Source organism: Physeter macrocephalus, chromosome 5, assembly GCF_002837175.3.
Source record: "Physeter macrocephalus isolate SW-GA chromosome 5, ASM283717v5, whole genome shotgun sequence".
NCBI classification, from domain to species: domain Eukaryota; kingdom Metazoa; phylum Chordata; class Mammalia; order Artiodactyla; family Physeteridae; genus Physeter; species Physeter macrocephalus.
The window spans coordinates 102,230,921-102,252,304 of record NC_041218.1 but is presented as its reverse complement, the minus strand read 5'-3'; the positions used below and the strand labels follow the sequence as shown (position 1 = coordinate 102,252,304).

The window sequence follows — 21,384 nt, the reverse complement described above, 5'->3', positions numbered from 1 at the left end:
CCGGGGCACGAACCTGTGTTCCCTGCATCGGCAGGCAGATTCTCAACCACTGTGCCACCAGGGAAGCCCACAAATACATATTCTTTTCAAGCACACACGAAAAATTCTCTGGGATGGACCACATACGAGGTCACAAAACAAGCCTCACAAATTCAGGAGGATAGAAATTACAACAAGCATGTTTTCTGACCATAATGATATGAAACTAGAAATCAACTGCAAAAAGTAATATGGGGAAATAACAAACATAAGGAAACTAAACAACACACTACTAAAAAATCCAACAGGTCAACAATGAAATCAAAGAGAAATCAGAAAATACCTCAAGACAAATGACAATGAAAATACAACATTACACAATCTATGGGATGCAGAAAAGCAGTTCTGAGAGGGAAGTTCATAGTGATATAGGCCTTCCTCAAGAAACAAGAAAAATCTCAAACACAAAACCTAACCTACCACCTAAAAGAATTAGAAAAAGAAGAATAACCAACACCCAAAGTCAGCAGAAGGAAATAATAATAAGTGTGGAAATAAATAATATATATATTAAAAACAATAAAAATGATCAATGAAACCAGGAGTTGTTCTTTTTTCAAAAGGTAAAGTCAACAAACCTCTAGCTAGGTTCACCAAGAAGAAAAGATAGAGGACCCAAATAAACAAAATAAGAAATGAAAGAGGAGAAATAACAACATATACCTCAGAGATACAAAAAAAAAAAATCATCAGAGAATACTATTAACAGTTATATGCCAACAAATTGGACAACCTAAAAGAAATGGACAAGGTTCTAGAAATATATAGCCTGCCAAAACTGAGTCAAGAAAAATCAGGTAATTTGAACAGGCCAATCAGTAGAAGTGAAATAGATTCTGTAAGAATAATAATAATAACTCCCTACAAACAAAAATCCAGTACTGGACAACTTCTCTGGGGAATTCTACCAAACATACAAAGAATTTACACCTATTGTGCTCCAACTATTCCAGAAAATTGAAGAGGAGGGAACACTCCCAAATTTATTCTATGAAGCCGTCACCCTGTTACCAAAACCAGACAAAGACACTAAAAAAACAAAAACAAAAAAAAGGAAAAGAAAAGAAAAAGAAAATGATAGGTCAATATCTTGATGATTATAGAGGCAGAAATTCTCAACAAAATATTAGCAAACTGAAGCCAACAAAACAAAAAAGATCATACACTACAACCAAGTGGGATTCATCCCAGGTTCACAAGGATGGTTCAACATACACAAATCAATCAATGTGATACAGCACATTAACAAAAGGAAAGACAAAAAAAAATATGATCATCTCAATAGATGCAGAAAAACATCTGACAAAATTCAACATCTATTCATGATTAAAAACTCACCAAAGTGGGTATAGAGGGAACATAATTCAACATAATAAAATCCATGTACGACAAACCCACAGCCAACATAATACTCAAGGGTGAAAAACTGAAAGCCTTTCTGCTAAATTCAGCAACAAGATAGGGATGCCCACTCTCACCACTTCTATTCAACACTTCTATTCAACTTCTCCTGGAAGTCCTGGCCACAGAAATCAGACAAGAAAAAGAAATAAAATGAGTACAATTTGGAAGAGAAGAGGTAAAACTGTCACTATTTGCAGAGGACATGATACTCCATATAGAGAACCCTAAAGTGTCCACACAACTATTATTAGAATAAATGAATTCAGTAGGGTAGAAGGATGCAAGATTAATATACAGAAATCTGTTGCATTTCTTTACACTAACAATGAAATGTCAGAAAGAGACAGCCAGAAAAAAAAATCCCATTTAAAATCATGTCCAAAAAAATAAAATACTTATTACTCATTACTTCACTGCCTTTGGGGACACAATTGTCAACAAGACAGCCAGCCCGGCCCTCGGGGGGCTCACCACCTGGTGGGGGAGGCGGAAGTGGAGATCCAGTCATTGCCAAGGTGGTGAGCACTGTGGGAAAGGACAGAGCATCACCTCACATGTACCGGCAGGTCCACAGTGGGCAGGGGGTGGCGAGGCCTCTCTGAGTAAGTTACTTCACTGCCTTAACCAAGACAGTGAAGTAACTATACACTGAAGAGTCTAAAACATTGATAAAGGAAATGAAGACCATTTGAAGAAATGGAAAGATATCCCATGCTCCTGGATGGGAAGAACTAATATTGTTAAAATGGCCATACTATCCAAAGCAATCTACAGATTTAATGTGAGCCCTATCAAAATACCCATGATATTTTTCACAGAAATAGAACAAATAATCCTAAAATTTATTTGGAACAACAAAAGACGCAGAGTTGCCAAAGCAATCCTGAGGAAAAAGAATAAAGCCGCGGGCATAATCCTCTGGACTTCAGACTATACTACACAGCTCTAGTAATCAAAGCAGTGTGATATTGGTACAAAAGGGATATATGGATCAATGGAGCAGAATAGAGAGCCCAGAGATAAACCCACACACCTATGGTCAATTAATCTGTGACAAAAGAGGCAAGAATATACAACAGAGAAAAGACAGTCTCCTCAACAAATTGTCTTGGGGATTTAATGTGAGCCCTATCAAAATACCCATGATATTTTTCACAGAAATAGAACAAATAATCCTAAAATTTATTTGGAACAACAAAAGACGCAGAGTTGCCAAAGCAATCCTGAGGAAAAAGAATAAAGCCGCGGGCATAATCCTCTGGACTTCAGACTATACTACACAGCTCTAGTAATCAAAGCAGTGTGATATTGGTACAAAAGGGATATATGGATCAATGGAGCAGAATAGAGAGCCCAGAGATAAACCCACACACCTATGGTCAATTAATCTGTGACAAAAGAGGCAAGAATATACAACAGAGAAAAGACAGTCTCTTCAACAAGTGGTGTTGGGAAAGAGGGACAGCTACATGTAAATCAATGAAATTAGAACACTGCCTCACAGCATATACAAAAATAAACTCAAAATGGCTTAAAGACCTAAGTACAAGACATGATACCATAAAATTTCTAGAAGAGAATACAGGCATAAAATTCTCAAACATAAATAAATTGTAGCAATATCTTCTTAGATCAGTCTCCCAAGGCAAAAAAATAAAAGCAAAAGTAAATGAACTGGACTACATCAAACTTAAAAGCTTTCGCACATCAACTAAATGAAAAGACAACCTACAGAATGGGAGAAATATTTTCAAATGTTGCAACCAACAAGGAGTTAGTATGCAAAATATACAGACAGCTCATACAACTAAATATTAAAAAAAAAAAAAAACCCAAACAGCCCAATGAAAAAAATGGCAGAAGACCTAAATAGACATTTTTCCAAAGAAGACATACAGATGGGCAACAGGTAAATGAAAAGATGCTCACAATCGCTAATTATTAGAGAAATGTAAATCAAAACCACAACGGGTTATCACCTCACTCAGGTCAAAATGGCAATCATCAAAAAGTCTACAAATATCAGCTGTTGGAGAGCATGTGGAGAAAAGGGAACCCTCCTACACTGTTGGTGGGAATGTAAATTGGTACAGCCACTATGAAGAACAGTGGAGGTTCCTTAAAAAAGTAAATATAGAGCTATCATATAGCAGCCCCACTCCTGGGTAGATACTCAGAAAAGACAAAAACTCTAATTCAAAAAGATACATGCACCCCATGCCAAGACATGGAAACAACCCAAGTGCCCATCAACAGACAATTGACTTTAAGAAAATATTATATATATATATATATATATATATAATGGAATATTACTCAGCTATAAAGAATAATGAAATATTGCCATTTGTAGCAAAATGGGTGGACCTAGAGAATATTATACTTAGTGAAGTAAGTCAGACAGAAAAATACAAATATTGTATGCTATCACTTACATGTGGAATATAAAAATAATACAAATGAACCTATATACAAAACAGAAAGAGACTCACAGACATAGGAAAACAAACCGATATTTACCAAAGGGGAAGGGGGATAAATTAGGATTATGGGATTAACAGATACAAACTACTCTACATAGAATAGATATGCAACAAAGATTTACTGTATACCACAGGGTACTATATTCAATATCTTGTAGTAACCTATAATGGAAAATAATCAGAAAAAATATATTATATATAATATACATATAAATGAATATTATATATATATAAATGAATCACTTTGTTGTACACCTGAAACTAACACAATACTGTAAATCAAATATACTTCAATTATATATATATGACAATATATTTGAGATTTTCTGGACTCTTTATTCTATTCCATTGTCCTATATACCAGTACTACACTGTTTTGATCATTGTAGATTTGTAGTTAGTTTTCAAATCAGGATGTGTGAGTTCCAACTTTGTACTTTATTTTAAAACGGTTTTGATTATTCAGTGTTCCTTGAGATTCCTTATGAAGTTTAGGATGGATTATTCTATTACTGTAGAAAATGCTTGGAATTTTCATAGGGATTTCATTGAATCTGTAGATTGCTTTGTTAGTACTGACATCTTAATATTAAGATTTCCAATGTGAAAATGGGATGTCTTTCCATTTATATTTTCTTTAATTTTTTTCAATATTGTTTTGTTGTTTTCAGTGTTCACATGTTTTGCCTTTTTGGATAAATTTGTTTCCAAATATTTTTTCTTTTTGATGCTAATATAAACAGAATTGGTTTCTCAATTTCTTTTTAGTATTACTCATTGTTAATGTATGGAAATGCAGCTTACCTTTTCTTAACCTCTTGATTAAGTATGATTGACTTAAAAATGCCATATATGTCTGATGTATACAACTTGATCAGCTTGGAGATAAGTATACACCTGTGAAATCATCACCACAATCAAGGCCATAAACTTATGCACCACCTCCTAAAGTTTCCTCTCACTCATTTATTAATTTTATTATTTATTTATTTGTTTACTTATATATTTATCATACTTTTTTTCTTTTGTGGTAAGAGCACTTAACGTAAGATCTACTTTCTTTGCAGATTAAGTATACCGTATATTATTGTTAACTTAGGCCTTAAGTTGTGTAGAAGATCTCCAGAACCTACTCATTTTGTGTAACTGAAACTTTGTGCCTTTTCACCAACCAACACCTCTTTATTTTTCCCTCTTATCAGCCCCTGGTAACCAATATTCTATGCTCTGGTTCTGAATTTGATTATTTTAAATTCCTCATAAAAGTAGGATAATGTAATATTTGTCTTTTTATTTTTATTTTTTTGGCTGTGTCAGGTCTTAGTTGCGGCACGTGGGATCTTTGTTGTGGCATGCTGGATCTTTCATTTTGGCGCACGGGCTTCTCTCTAGTTGTGGTGTGCGGGCTTTAGAGCGTGGGCTCAGTAGCTGTGGCACACAGGGTCCAGAGTACACGGGCTCAGTAGTTGCAGTGCACGGGCTTAGTTGCCCCCGCAGCATGTGGGATCTTAGTTCTCTGACCAGGGATCAAACCCGCATCCCCTGTGTTGGAAGATGGATTCTTAACCATTGGACCACCAGGGAAGTCCCAGGATTTGTCTTTCTGTGTCTGGTTATTTCACTTAGCATAATGTCCTCCAGTTACATCCAGGTTTTTCCAAATGGCAGGATTTGCTGCTTTTTAAAGGCTAATATTCTGTATTTATATACCACATTTTCTTTGCCCATTCATCTATTGACAGTCATTTAGGCTGTGTCCATATCCTGATTATTGTGAATAATGTTGCAATGAATATGGGAGTTCAGATATCTCTTTGAGACTCTGACTTCAATACTTTTGGATATATACCCAGAAGTGGGATTACTGGATCATAAGGTATTTCTATGTTTAGCTTTTTGAAGAAACTCCATAAGTTTTCCATAGTGGCTGCAACAATTTACATACCCAGCCACAGTGTACAAGGCATCCCATTTCTCAACATCCTCACCAACATCCTCACCATCCTTGTTATCTTTTATTTTTATTTAAAATTTTTTTTGGTAATAGCCATTCTAACAGGTGTGAAGTGATAGCTCATTTTTAAATTTATTTCCATGTCCCTGATGAACACCTTCTCACATGCCTGTTTGTATAATGGAAGACATTTGTTTGTCTTCTTCTGGGAAACGTCTATTCAGGTTCTTTGCCCAATTTTTAACGGTTCCTTCTATATTTTGGGTGTTAACCTCCTATCAGATATGTCTTTTGCAAATATTTCTTCCATTCCATAGTTTCCCTTTACATTTTATTATTTATTTCTTTTGCTGTCCAGCAGCTTTTTAGTTTGATATAATTCTGCTTGTCTATTTTTGCTTTTGTTGCCTGAGCTCTTGGTGTCATATCCAATAAATCATTGCAAAGTCCAATATTTTGCTTTTTTCATGTTTTCTTCTAAGAGTTTTATGTATAAAGGTTTCATGTTTATGTCTTCAATGCATTTTGAGTTGATTTTTCTATATGGTGTGAGACAATGATCTAACTTCATTCTTTTGCATGTGTATATCCAGTTTTCCCATCACTGTTTATTGAAGAAACTATCCTTTCCCAATTTTGTATTATTTATTTATTTATTTTTTGGCTGCACCACCTGGCTTGTGGGATCTTAGTTCCCCAACCAGGGACTGAAACTTGACCCTCGGCAGTGAGAGCACAGAGTCCTAACCACTGGACTGCCAGGAAATTCCCAGTATTCTTGATACACTTCTCGAAGATCAGTTGACTGTAGATGTGTGGATTTATTTCTGAGCTCTCTACTATGTTCCATTGTTTTATTGCCAGTACCATAGCTTTGTAATATATTTTCAAATCAGGAAGTGTAATGCCTCCCGCTTTGTTCTTGTTGTGTAAAACTGCTTTGGACATGCAGGGTCTTTTATGGTTCCAAGTGAATTATTTTTTCTATTTCTGTAAAGAATGCCATTGGGATTTTGATAGGGATTGCATTGAAACTATAGATCACTTTGGGTAGTATGGATATTTTAACAATATTCTTTCAATCCAGGAACATGGGATGTCCTTATATTTATTTGTGTCTTCTTTAATTTCTTTCATCAATGTTTTATAGTTTTTGGTGTGCAAGTCTTTCACCTCCTTGATTAAGCTTATTCCTAAGTATTTTATTCTTTTTGATGCTATCATAAACGAGATTTTTTTTTTTACTTTCCTCTTTGGATAGGTTTTTATTTGTGTATAGAAATGCAACTGATTTTTATGTTGACTTTTGTATCCTGCAAATTTACTGAATTCATATATTGGTTCTAACAGTTTTTGGTGGAGTCTTTAGGATGTTCTACATAGACGATCATGTCATCTGCAAAGAGAGATAATTTTACTTCTTCATTTCTGATTTGGATGCCTTTTTTTCCCTTCTTATTGTTTAATTGTTCTTTCTAGGACTTACAGCACTATGTTGAACAGAAGTGGCAAAAGAGAGCATTCTTTTTTTTGGTTGTTGTTGTTTGTTTGTTTCTGTTTTTAGGGAAAAACATTTAGGCTTTCATCATTGTTCTGGGTTTTTCATATATGACCTTTATCATACTGAAGAAGTTTCCTTCTATTCCTAGTTTTAGTGTATTATGTTGTGAAAGATTGTCAAATTTTGTCAAATTTTTTTTCTGCATGAATTGAGATGATCATGTGGTTTTTTTCCCTCATCATATTAATGTGATATATTACATTGATAGACTTTCATGTGTTGAAGCATCCTTGCATTCCAGGAATAAATCCACTTGGTTATGATGTATAATCCTTTTCCATGTTTCTGTGTTCTGTTTGCTAGTATTTTGTTGAGGATTTTTGTATCAATATTCATAAGGGATATTGATCTGTAGTTTTCTTATAGTTTCTTTGTCAGGCTTTGGTATCAGGGTAATATTGACCTCATAAAATCAGAGGTGCTCTTTAACATTTTGGAAGAGTTAGAGAAGTATTTGAGTTAGTTCTTCTTTAAATATTTGGTGAAATGCACCAGTGAAGCCACCTGGTCCACAGTTTTCTTTGTTGGGCAGTTTTTTTTTTTTTTTTTTTTTTCGGTATGCGGGCCTCTCACTGTTGTGGCCTCTCCCATTGTGGAGCGCAGGCTCAGTGGCCATGGCTCACGGGCCCAGCCGCTCCGCGGCATGTGGGATCTTCCCGGACCGGGTCACGAACCCGTGTCCCCTGCATCGGCAGGCGGATTTTCAACCACTGCGCCACCAAGGAAGCCCTGTTGGGAGGTTTTTTGACTACTAACTCATTACTTGTTATAGATTCATTCCGATTTTTTCTTTCATTATTGAGTTATAGTTGATAGTGTGTTTCTAGGAAATTATTTTTTTCATTTAGGTTATCCAGTTGGTTGGGGTACACCTGTTATAATGTTCTCTTAAAATTATTTTTGTTTCTGTAAAATCAGTAGTAATGTCCTCACATTTATTTTTGATTTTAGTAATTTGAGTCTTCCCTCCTTTTTTCTTAGTGAGTTGAGTGAAAGATTTGTTAATTTTGCTGATCTTTTCAAAGAATCAACTTTTTACTTCATTGATTTTTCTCTATTGTTTATCCTCTAGTCTATTTTTTCTCTGCTCTAAACTTTAATGTTTCCTTCATTTTGCTAGCTTTGAGTTTGGTTTGCCTTCATTTTGTTGTTGTTGCTGTTGTTCCTTAAGATGTAGTTAGGTTATTAATTTGAGATCTTTCTTCGTCTTTACCGTAGATGTTTACAGGTATAAAATTCTCTCTTGGCCTTGACTTTGCTGCATCACATAAGCTTTGATATATTGTTTTTATTTTTAGCAAGGTATTTCATAATTTCCCTTATGATTTATTCTTTAATCCACTGGATTTTTAAGAGTGTGTTAATTTCCACATATTTGTGAATTTTCCGGTTTTCCTTCTTTTTTAGTATCTAGTTTCATTCCACTGTGATCAGAAAAGTAACTTTGTAGTATCTTTAAAGACCTTTAAAGATGATTTAAGTCTCTTAAAATTTATTAAGACTTGTTTTGTGGCCTAACGTATGGTCTATTCCAAACAATGTACCATGTGCACTTGAGAAGAATGTGTACTCTACTGTTATTGAGTGGAGTGTTCTGTATATGTCTGTGTGGACTGCCATATCAGTAAACAAAGTATGTTGCAGCCACCAAGCCATCAGCCCCTGCAGCCGTCCCAGACTGTGTACCCCGAGGAAATTCAGGATCGTTAAAAACAGGATACTGGCCTTAGATAGTTAAGGTGCATGTCAAAGGAATGATTTCAATGAGTCCATAGTTTTGCATCTTGCCATACATAGAAAAGTGCTAAATTCATTAACTTGAGATGTCTGGATTTTCTTTAATTAACAGTAATCTTTTGATGTTCCAACTACCTGGTTTTTGTTGCAAAACTTCTATGTATCCTGGCTCCTCCCTTACCCTTTCAGAGGAGCCCCTCAGAGCTATCTGAGAGGCTGTCTTCTGGGCTTAAGTCCTCAGAAAGTCCTAATAAAACATAATTGTCAGCTTTTAGGTCATGCATTTTTTTCAGTTGACATCTGTTAAGTACAATTGACTTGTAGTATTGTTTAGGTTCTCTATTTTCTTATTGATCTTTTGTCTGGTTCTCCTATCTACTATTGAAAATGATTATTGAAGTATTCAACTATTTTTGTGGAATGATTTTTCCCTTCAATTCTGTGAATGTTTGCTTCATTATATTTTGGGGCTCTTTTTGGTACATACATGTTTATAATTGTCTTGTTGAATTAACTTTTGTTTAATATATAATGTCTTTATCTCTTGTACATTTTTAAACTGAAGTCTATTCTGTCTGAATTAGTATAGCCTACCCAGCTTTCTTTTGGTTAATATTTACAGGGAATATGTTTCCATCCTTTCACTTTCAATCTTCTGTCTTTAGAGCTAAAGTGAGTCTCTTATAGACTGTATATATTTGGATCATTTTTCTAATCCATTCTGCCTATCTCTGCCTTTTGATCAGACAGTTTAATCTATTTACGTTTAAAGTAACTACACTTAAGGAGGAACTTACTACTGTCACTTTGCTACTTAATAAAAAAGTCTTACAGTATTTGTTTCTATTACTGCCTTCTTTTGTGTTCAGCTGATTTTTTTTGTAATGCCATGTTTTACTCTACTACTCCTATACATTTCTGTTTCCCCTTCATGTTATTAATGTCACAAATTATACCTTTATACGTTGCGTGTCCAATAATATAGATTTATAATTTATAAGTATTTTAATGCATTTGTCCTTCAGGTCCTGTTGGAAATAAAAAAGTGGAGTTGCTACCAAAATTAAAGTAATGTTGCCTTTTATATTGCCCATGTATTTCTTTGTCAGATCTTTCCATCTTCATACTGCTGTGAGTTACTGTCTAGCATCCTTTCCTTTCAAACTGAAGGACTACCTTTACCATTTCTTGCAGGTCAGGTAGTATACAAATAAGGTCTGCTCTGCTCCCTCCAGTTCAAGGTGACAGGAATGCGGGCACTGGGAAACAGGATGTTACCTTCTCAAGAACAAGACCACTGCCACACTGGGGAAGGAGTGGGGCGATGGCAAGTGAAAATGCCACAAAACTTTGCTGTCATTTTTAGGATGGCTTTTTCTTGCTTGAATGTTTGCTTGGTTGCTGTAAACCTTTAACTTTTTTAGAGCCCCTACAAAATTAGTTCAGCTTCTGGCTGTTTTCTTCATGTTTCCGTGGGAAAAGGTGAGGAACTTCCTAGTCTGCCATTTTGCCAAAATACTGTTTTTTAACCTATAAAATTTGCAGTGATAAAGAAACTGTGAAATTTATTGAGTCTTTTGGCAAACTGGCACTATCATCAGTGTTCGTGACCGTGCTGGGACAGCAGTCTCTATGTGTGTGTATATATACGTGTGTGTATACGTATACATGTATGTATATATGTAAGTATATGTATATATATATATATTAGTGTATATGTGTTTGTGTTTGTGTGTGTAAGTACACAAACACATACAGAGATTATATATGTATCTGAAAAGACTTAAAATACTAGTATCATCTGGCTCCTGGGAACTTAGCTTAAGTACTCATGGATGTATATGGGGAGTTTTGGCTATAAGAATATTTACTGTCCACATTCTTTATAATAATGAAACACTGGCAAGCAAAATTTTGTCTAATAATAGGGGTTGGTTAAAACATATGATGGTCCACCATGCAGTGAAATGCTACATACCTAGTAAAACTCATATTGAGGAAGAATAATTTCACTGAACTAACCCTATTCATTATTTCATTGTTTTAAAACCAACAGCTTATTTTTAAAAAGTATCTGACCTCCCCCACTCCAATGGCAGTCATTACTGCCTTGAATCAGGCCATTTAGCAGTTGCCCACCCCCCAAACTCTTCCTTAACCCTGGTCCTCTAGATTTATACCTACTTTGGGTCTCACAAACACCCGTGGCTTTACTTATCAGCTCACATTTACAGAGCATTGTCTTCTGAACTCAAGGCAGCAATTCTGAGATTCCATTTTACTGAAGGAAAGAAGGATGTGATGGATTAGCGGGAGGTTAAGAGGCCATTTACCAGGCAATGTATTAATCACTCTACAAATATTAACTCATTCAATCCTCAGAGAGAGGAAGGGACCTATTATCCTCATTTTTCAACTGAGGAAACTACAGCCCTGGGAAGCTTCTATCTTGCCCGAGCTTCCAGAGCTGGTAATTGGTAAGAGTTCAGATTTCAACCCAGGCAGTCTGGCTCCAGAGCCAAGGCTTTCAGTCACAGCTTTACTGTCTCTTGTTCTTATTAGTAGTAAAAATAATACAGTAATAATTATTAATAATATTTAATGTAACACAGAAATGTGATCAACAGTGGTTTTCATTATCCAGAGCTTTTTAAGTGTTTTTACTTACGAGAGCTCACTTATCTCTGAAAACTCATTTTGCCGAGACAGGAACTGAGGCTCAAGTACCCATCGCTGATGCTGTGAAACCCACCGCAGGAATTACAGACTCATTATTATTGGTTAATGATATAATGTAAAGGATAATAAAAAGTGCCTCCACAGTCCGTAGGGCTTCACAGGGTGATCTGACACACCTTTTACAATGGGTAACCGGCTCTGAGAGGCCAGCAACTCGGGCAAGGCAGCACACCAAGTAAGATATAGCAAAGTTATCGTTTTGCTTACTAATAGTAACGCCTCGTCCTCCAGAGCTAAAGAAAAGGCTTTTCTTAAGGAAATCAAACTCATATCGCAGGGAGGTGGTGACTTCACCTGGGTCCTGCAGCTGCTTCGTGGCCCCGGGGCAGTTTCTCGGCTGGTGCGGCACCGAAGGCGCCTCCCGGCGAGTCCCGGCCTGCGGGCACCTGGGCACCTGGGCAGGTGGGCGGGTCCGGGCTGCGGGTCGCGGACCGCCCCCGTCCCCGGTGCCAGCCCCGTGCCAGCCCCGTGCCGCCCGCGCCCCCACCGCCCCCAGGCCGCTCCAGGCCGACCCCGGGCCCCCTCCACGAGTCTCCACCGCCCCGCACGCTCGGAGCCGATACCCGGCCTCACCCTCCTCAGGCTCCGGGCCCACTCACACCCGTCTCCGGCTGACCCGGGGCCCTCCCCGCGCCCCCGCCGCCTGGAGCTGCCCGGGCGGGCGGCCGGCGGCCGGTGCGAGGCCCCTCCCCGGCGGAGTCGCTCAGCTCGGAGGAAGCGGAGGCGGCGGCAGCGCCGAGACCTCGCCGCGCTCATGGCGTCGCCCGGGTGAGTGCGGCGCTCGCGGCCGCGCCTGGGGCGGGGGGGGGCTGCGGGGTGGGGGCTGCGGGCCGCCGTTGGCGGCCTTCCCCGGCCTGCGGCCCCGGACCCCCGCCCGCCCGCCAGGCCCCGCGGCCCTCTCCCGCCGACCTCGGGCGGAGGCGGCCCGGGCGGGGGCGGGCTGGGGGCGCGGGCTGAGGATCTCGGCTCCGGGGGCGGGCTCCGGGGCCCGGGGCGCGGAGGCCGGCGGTGGGGGGGGGGGCGGAGCGGGAGGGCGTGCGGGAGCGGCAGCCCCCCACCTCCCAGCGGCGCCCCCGGCCTGGAGCCGCGGCGTCTGGTGCTCGCCCGGCGTCTGCCGCCCTGCCTTCCGCATCTGTTTTCTCCGCTTGCTCGCGTTGGAGTTGATGCTGGGTTCTCACCGCCGTCGGGATGCAGCCTGGATGTCCCCGAACGTCCGGAGCAGGGGCCGGGGCAGACCCTGCCTCGGCCTGGTCCGGTCCTCCAGCTTGGGCTGGGCCGCGGGCCTGGGTACAGTGGCTGCCCCTATTCTGACATCACCTCCATTCCACTGTCTTGGTGTGAAAATGTTCTTTCTTTTAGGAAATGATGGTGACCCATAGAGTTTGTAATTAAAAAAAAAAAATTTTATTGCAAAATAAAACCTCAGCAATTCATTATGATTACTTTTTGTTTTGGTAATTTAGTCGTGAAAGCTGGGAATGACAAGAGTTAATCCAACAGCTACGCTTCACAGAGGAGGAAAATTAGCCTCAAGGTCATTGCTTTAGTTGGTAACCGGCTTCATTTGACTGCTGTCCACCAGTCAGTGTGTCTCAGACCTAGTGGTTATGGTTGCAATTCGCTGTGCATCCTTGCACATCGCAGAGGGCTTTTACTGGCGCATGGGGTGGGGTGGGGGGAATGGTGGGCTGAGAGGCAGAGAAGATGGATATCAGGCCCCTTACAGGCGAGGGAAGTTCACCGGAGTGAACTGGCTCAGTGCAGTGGGCCTTGATGGAGCAAGCTGGGTTTTGACTCCAGCCAAGTCATGGGCATTTCCCATCTACCTGCTGTCTTTCTAGGTTTGGGGAGGAGCAGTCAGAAGTACCCAGTACTTTGAGCTTATAATTAGAATAAACAGCTCACCCCTCAGAAGGCCAGGCTGTCACCCAGAGGTTCAAGGTCCCACTGGGTTCCTGGCCCTCGTGTCAGGAAAGGGTGAGGCAGGGCGCCCCGGAGGCAGTAGTGGGTGGCTGAGCCTGTGTGGGGCTGCCGTGAAGCCTTTAAAAAGTGATGGTGCATTGGGTATCCCAGCCCACTACGTTAAGTCAGAGGCGGACTTAATGCTGGGCTGGTGTGCCCTTCTGTGGGCCAGTAGTCCCTAAACTGTGTCTCTGTGGAAGGTCATGTAAGTGCAGATTTGATATTTGCAGTCCCGACTATTTTTGAGGGATCTCATGAGTCTGCAGTTGGTACTTATTTCTGAGGGGTACCATTGCAAAAAGCTGAGGTCACAGCGTTTTTAGTATACTTCATGTCATTTCATGGAAAGAACTATGTACTTATTATAGTGTATACAAATTTGGGGTCGGTCTACATCTCCGTATGTCTGCAGGCTTTGCTGGTAGACCGGAGTCTAGCCAGGGAGACCTGGTTTCCTAAGCTTCTTTGGCCTCTCCAAGTCAGCAGACATTCAGCCTATGAGACTAGGTGCTGCAGGAACAAGTCCAGAGATTCAGGGCAGGGATGGGAGGGTAGCCGTGATTTCTGCTGGGCTGTTCACGGAGGAGCCTCCAAATCTGGTGTTCTTTTCTAAGTGACAATTTCCATAAGAGAGTTGGGAAGGAAAGAAGAAATTCTGACAGTTTTTGAGGAGCTTACCAATGTGCTAGGCCTTATGCAAAAGAAAAGGACAAGAATGAAGGCATCAAAGGAAAAAATATATTTGAGTTGACTCACAGCCCAGTGTGTTTGGAATTAAGTAGAGACAAGGCCAGAGACGGAGGCAGGGCCAGACTACAGGACCTGGCCTCCTTTTGTGGGCTAACTGCCCACTGTTCACTGAAGGATATTTGTCATCAGGCTCTTGGGGAATCCATGTGACAGCAGTATGGAAGAGGCGGAGGGGACAGGAGAGATGGAGCTCATCAGCCTGCTACCGGCTACCCTCTTCTGCGGGCCTCCAGCCCTTACAGCCCCCATCTCTTCTTTACTCTGCCTGCTTCCTCATTGTTGGGGTTTCCTTGGGTCCCGTAGTCCATCTCTGCTAATTCCCACCTAGCACACGTTCTCTGCACGATTGCATCCATTTCTGCAGCTTTAAATGTCCAAAGCGGAGGTTCTTAACCTGGGGTACACGATTGGGTGGGCTTCCAGGGTCCTGCGTTCCCTGAAACCGTATGCGGCACTGGGGTGCGTGTGCATTTTCCGGGGACCAAGGTCTATAGTCCTCATCGTCTGCAGCCTGTCTCGAAGGGGCTCCTATAGCCATAGCAATTTTACAGTCATCCATCCATACCCACTAGAGGGGTAGCAAACCTAGTTAACTGCAAAATATACATATATTTTCAGATTGTTAATGGTAGATAATTTGAAAAGCAAAAAAAGTATAAAACAGAGAGTAAAAATCAAGTGTAGTCTGACTTTCTGTAGACTACCACTTTAAACATTTTGGTGTCTTTTAAATTAGGCCATTATTTTTATCAGAGAGACATCCTTACAGATACAACTAGAGTCCACCCTGCTACCCACCAACCTCCCTGCCTATCTTAGTTAGGCAGGAATCCCGACAGACATTTTCTGTTGCGTTTACATGTTATATTTGTTCTTTGCTCTGTTTTTCCCCCCAATTTTTAAATTTATTATTTTACACATAACGTAATGTTTGCCACCTTAAACGCTTATTTGCTCCTTTTTTACATAAATGGACTCATACTGTTCTGCAGCTTGCTTTATTCACCCAGCAATATGCTTTGAAATGCTTTTCATATGAGAACAAAGAACAGATCTACCTAAAACTTGACATTTATATAATATTTGGGGTCACGGTTATGTTATTTAGTTAAGGATGTTTTCAGTTTTCTTTGTAAGATAATGCTGCACAATTGGTGTCTCCCTCTGGACACGCACCAGTGGTTTTCTGAAGTAGATACAAAGAATTGTGGTCAGAGGGCCAGCCCATTTTTTTAGCTGATACTACCAAAGTGTGCTTATAAATGATTGTACCACCTTCCCCTTCCACCACCACATTTTAAGGGCTCTCTCCAACATGTGGTGACATCAGACTTTAAAAGTTTTGCCTGTCTGGCGGAATTATTGAGTCAAGAAATAGGAAGCTAATGGCCTCTTTGTTCACCCCATGTTCGAAGAGAGGACCTTTCTCCCTGACTCCTGTATTCCTTCAGAAATAGGCAGAGTCCTAATTTCTTTGATCCTGTTGCCGACATCGAATTCTAACCATCCATGTCCTGTAAGTAAACTCTTACCTTCAGGTTTTTGTTTCAGAAAATGTGGTCATCGTAGCACTTAAGTAGTCTCTGCACTGGGCCAGGAGTGATGTAATGAGACCTGTCCTGGAGTCAGAGTGTGGGAGGCGAGGAGCCCCACCAAGCACCTCACCTGCCCTCCTGGCCACTCCCTCAGGATTCATCTCCTTTGGAACCGAAAGCACCCCCATTAACATCCACTGGACATTTAAAAGTACCCCGGACTTAACTTCAACCTTTTGTCTTCCCTGTCCAGGAAGATCCTCTCCCAACACCAGCATTTTGTGGGGAAGGAAAGGATCCTGGGCTTCCCCTTCTGGGAAGGGCTCAGCTTTCCCACTGAAGCCTAGCCTGGTCCAAATGGGCCACAAGAGCTCCAAGCTCTTCACAGTGGGTGAAGGATGGGTCCTCTAGCCAGGCCAGGGGTGGGGAGGAAAAGGCCCACAGATCACACTGTGGGGAGGAGACACTGAGCAAGTCAGGCAAGGTATGTAACTGCTCCTGGGTGAGGTCCAGCTGGAGCCCTTAGCCTCTGCTCAGGAGCTGCTGTGGCTTCCAGAGAACACACATGGCTTTGCCAGCAGGATGCCGACTTTGCTCTTCCCCAGTAGATCTGGGATCGCGCGGTGAGCCAGCAGCCACCCCAGTGGGTCCCCACTGGAGAAAACGAGAGAACTGGGAGGGGTGTTGTAGCTGAATCATCCCTGGCTCTGCAGAGCAGCTCACCAAAGCCCACGTCACCTCCCTGTAGGTGGCGGATGTGCCAGTGCTTCATCAGATGGAGCGCCGTGTGGCGAACCTCTCCCCCAGTTCAAGGAGAGCCTCTTCTTATCCACAACCATGAGCCCCTGGCAGGGGCTTTCCAGTCCAAGGGAATGTTCTTTTAAATTTAGATCCTGCCTACTTCCAAAGAGTGTATTGTTAGGCCCTGTTCTAAGTGCTTTTGCTTATAATATTTAATCTTCCCGACAACGCTGTAGTAAGTACTGTTATTATCCGTATTGTACGGATGAGGAAACTGAGGCCCACCTAAGCAGTTTAAGTTAAAACTTGATGCAGAATGACCCCAGTATGGATAGTCGGTTGAAATTTGGTCACTGAGGCACAACAAAAATGTTGGACTCGGTACTTTGTGCTGATCACAGAGCACATGCACTGTCTCTCCGGCACGCTTGGGATGAGACTGGAGTAAGAATGTATTCACTTGGTTTGTCTGTATTAGCAGAGTGGTTGTACTTTCAATTATGCTTTTATGAAATATGGCTGAATATGGAATAACTTAGATGCGGCTCTTTCTTTTAAGGAAGAATTCCCTCCGGGAGTCTGTATATTTTGAGCGAGACCACCTGCATGTAGTTCAGAAGTGGTGGTTCAGTCCTAGATTCTCCGCGTTGTAACTTTTTATAAAATTGTTTGTTGCGTTACTTTTAAAAACAAGTAATACATGCATATGGCAAAAATTTCAAAAGGTATAAAAGGAATATACGTGAAATCTCAGGCACCTTGCCCCCTGTTCCTGTCTGAGAAACTGGCATCCTCCTGAGAGAAGCATCCTCCCAGGAGGCAGGGCACGGTGTGGATTTGTGCCCTCCTCCTTGTTCTGTTTTAAACCCAGAATGCCTTTTGGAGATGTCTTTTTATTTATTTATTTAAACATCTTTATTGGAGTGTAATTGCTTTACGATGTTGTGTTAGTTTCTGCTTTACGACAAAGTGAATCAGTTATACATATACGTATGTCCCCATATCTCCTCCCCCTTGCGTCTCCCTCCCACCCTCCCCATCCCACCCCTCTAGATGGTCACAAAGCACCAAGCTGATCTCCCTGTGCCATGCGGCTGCTTCCCACTAGCTATCTATTTTACCTTTGGTAGTGTATATATGTCCATGCCACTCTCTCACTTTGTCCCAGCTTACCCTTCCCCCTCCCCATATCCTCAAGTCCATTCTCTAGGAGGTCTGTGTTTTATTCCCATCCTACCCCTAGTCTCTTCATGACGATGATGTCTTTTGTTACTTTGTTTCTGTTTAGATTTTTGGCTCCTTCTCATGGATTTGTAGATCTTTGTACATTGAGAAAACTAACTTTCATTGTTTGTGTTACAAATGCTTTTCCTTTGTTATTTACCTTTTGACTGTATGAAGCCTTCCCTGCTCTGAGATCTTTCTTTTAAGTCTTCAATAATTCTTTCACTGCATTTTTGGTTTCATTTTCTAATTTATCTCTTAGATCCAGGTAGTTTTCATTTTGGTGAAAGGAGTAGTAGTGATTTACCTTTATTTTTTCCATGTTGTTGTAATTGAATAATCACCAGATACTTAGAGCTGCCTGGATCTGGGACAAAATTCCCACCTGTGTTTGGGCCTGTTTCTGGGCTCTTCTTTTACTGAACTCTACCTATTCATGAACCAGTGCTACAGCCTTAACTTACTGTGGCTTGTACTATGCTTTACTGTCTCGCAGGTTTTGTCCGCCTTCATTACTGTTCTTTTTCAGAATTTTCCTGATTATTATTGCACAAATATTTCTGAATAGAATCAGCTCCTCTGTTTTCAAACCTAAATTCACTTATTGGTTAATTTAGGGAGACTTGACTTTAAAATTATAGTGAGCCTTTCTTTCCCCAAAGGATATGGCTTTTCATTTGTCCAAGTCTTTTATATTCCTTAGCATTTAGAAATTCTTTTCATATAGATGTTGCACATTTATATGTGTATTCTTAAAATTTTTCTTGTTGTTACTCTAAATGGGAGTCTTCCTTTCACATCGCTAAACTTGTTTGTATAGAAGAAGGCAATTGGGTTTTTTTTTGTTTTTTTTTTTTGGCGGTACGCGGCCCTCTCACTGCCGTGGCCTCTCCCGTCGCGGGGCACAGGCTCCGGACGCGCAGGCTCAGCGGCCACGGCTCACGGGCCCAGCCGCTCCGCGGCACGCGGGATCCTCCCGGACCGGGGCGCGAACCCGCGTCCCCTGCCTCGGCAGGCGGACTCCCCACCGCTCCGGACCGGGGCGCGAACCCGCGTCCCCCGCCTCGGCAGGCGGGCTCTCCACCGCTGCGCCACCAGGGAAGCCCGGCAATAGGGTTTTAAAAAAAAATGTTTTGTATGTCCCCAGCTTAGTGAAGTCTCTCATTGCTCACAGCAGCTTTCCAGTTGATCTCTTAGTTTTTCCACATCATCATTTCTTTCTTTTATCATGGATAAGGAGCAAGGTGCTTCTGCCTTTGTCGCGGGTGTGTGTCTGTAGGAAGGGAGCCAACGGCGGCCTTTTGGGTGCATTGTGGAGCGCTGCCTTCCCCGAGCCGCCCCAGCCCTTTGCGGCCCCTGTGCCGCTCAGCATCTCCACGGAGGTCGTCCACGGGTCTTGGGCCAGAACACGAGCACAGCCTTCGCATTCGAGGCCGTAGCCGCTCTATTGAACCTGAACATTTGGAGGTTTCCTGGACTCCGTCTTTCTCACACACTCTGTCCCGTCCTTCACAGAGACTTTCAGAGCCCAGCCCTGTGATGTCGCCTCTGGTGCTGCCACCCAGGTCTGACCTTTGTCATCTCTAATCTGTTCTCAACACCAAACAGGCATATGTCGACTTGCACTCAGCCCACCTCCAGAATAAAAGCCAGAGTCTGTGCCGTGGCCCAGAAAGTTCGGCCTTACCGGGCCTCTTCTACTGCCTTCCTCCTGCTGACTCCATAACAGCTGCGCCGGCCGCCCACCCATCCCTGCGCCCCTCGGCCCTTCACGGCACCTGGAACACTCTCCCCAGGGAGCCGCGCGGCTTATACCCTCATCTCCTACCGAGCCTGCCCTTGCGTGTCCCCCTCTCCAGGAGGCCCAGCCTGACCTGAGGACAGCAGCCTGTGCCCCATTCACCACATGCCTGGTACCCTGCTCCTAGTCTACACTTTCTTTCTTCCAGAGCACTTATCACCTCCCAGTGTATCTTCTATTTAAAACTTTCAAAATTGTTTCTTGTCAGTTTCCCCCACCTCACCGAACGTAAGCTAAGAGCAGAGACATTTACGTCCTTCGCCGATATACCCCAAACGCCTAGAAAAGTTCCTAGCAGGGAATAATAAATGTGTGGATAAATCCAAGAGAGCACTGCCTTATATAAACTTGCTTCACACGTGTAAATCTCTCTGGGTCCCTGTAGCAACGATTAGGTGTGCAGGACAGGGCCGGCCGGCTTTGTTTTAAAGATTACCATACCTGTATTTGGTAGAGTTCATGTAAAGAGTGTTCATAGTATCTCTCCAACCTAACCCTAGTGTAAACTCCTGGAGGATTGGGGCAGCATTTTGGAGCCGTTTCCTCTTGCATGGTGAATCTACACGGCACGAACCTGGGACCAAGACCCGTTGGTCGTTACGCTGATTGTCTCCTTGCGACACTCTTAGGTTGGGGTGTAGCGATGGTTATTGCCGCCCCGGGGTCCTGCCGGAGGGACGTCAGCAGCAGGCAGGACACCTTTGCCTGACACATGAGGGGTGTCTCCTTTCCCAGCGTGCTGCCCTCCCCTGCCTTCAGGCAGTTCTAGGTGCATAAAAGCAGGACTGCAGTGGGTCCCTTTGCCACGCTCCCTGCGTGTGCCAGCACAGTTCAGGGACTAGACTGCCGGGCTTCACGGTGCTGGTCTATTACCTACGTTACAACAACTGACATCTACTTGTCCCCGTGTGCTGTTTGATGGAAACTTTTCATGCATGTTTTCTCAGCCAGTCCCCACTGCTGCACAATGAGTTGTAAACTCTTCAGAGCGTGTGGTCACCGTGCAGAGGAGGGATGTGGCCCCTGGTTTTGGCTTCGATATCGTGGATGAATTGTGTTCCCTCCGAAACGTATGTCGAAGTCCTAACCCCTAGGACTTGTGAATGTGATCTTTCTTGGAAATAGGTTCTTTGCAGATGTGATTACTTAATTTGAGGCTGCACTGGGTTAGGGTGGGCCCGAATCTAGTGACTGGTGCCCTTCAAAGAGGCAGAGAAGAGACACGGACACGGGACTTCCCCGGCGGTCCAGTGGTAAAGAATCTGCCTTCCAGTGCAGGGGACACGGGCTCGATCCCTGGTCAGGGAACTAAGATCCCACATCCCGCGGGGCAACTAAGCCCGCGTGCCACAACTACTGAGCCCACGTGCCTCAACTAGAGAGCCCGTGTGCCGCAGACTACAGAGCCCACACGCTCTGAAGCCCATGCGCCACAGCTAGAGAGAAGCTCACGC

General features: G+C 42.5%; 1 protein-coding gene across 2 annotated transcripts in view; it reads right to left on the bottom strand.

Moving 5' to 3' along the window:
• The window catches only part of LOC114486356 (uncharacterized), a 43,121-nt gene extending 30,448 nt beyond the window's left edge, over positions 1-12,673 (bottom strand). Inside the window, exon 1 of one of the 2 annotated variants that reach the window (XR_008617508.1) lies at positions 11,363-11,447. Coding sequence is in view for 1 of the 2 variants with exons in the window: in XM_055085120.1 (XP_054941095.1) it covers positions 12,212-12,673 (462 nt within the window). In the remaining variant the exon portion in view is untranslated. Of the gene's footprint in view, positions 1-11,362; positions 11,448-12,211 lie in introns of those variants that run through there. The other variant, XM_055085120.1, reaches the window with a different exon arrangement.
• Positions 12,674-21,384: the final 8,711 nt, after the last annotated feature.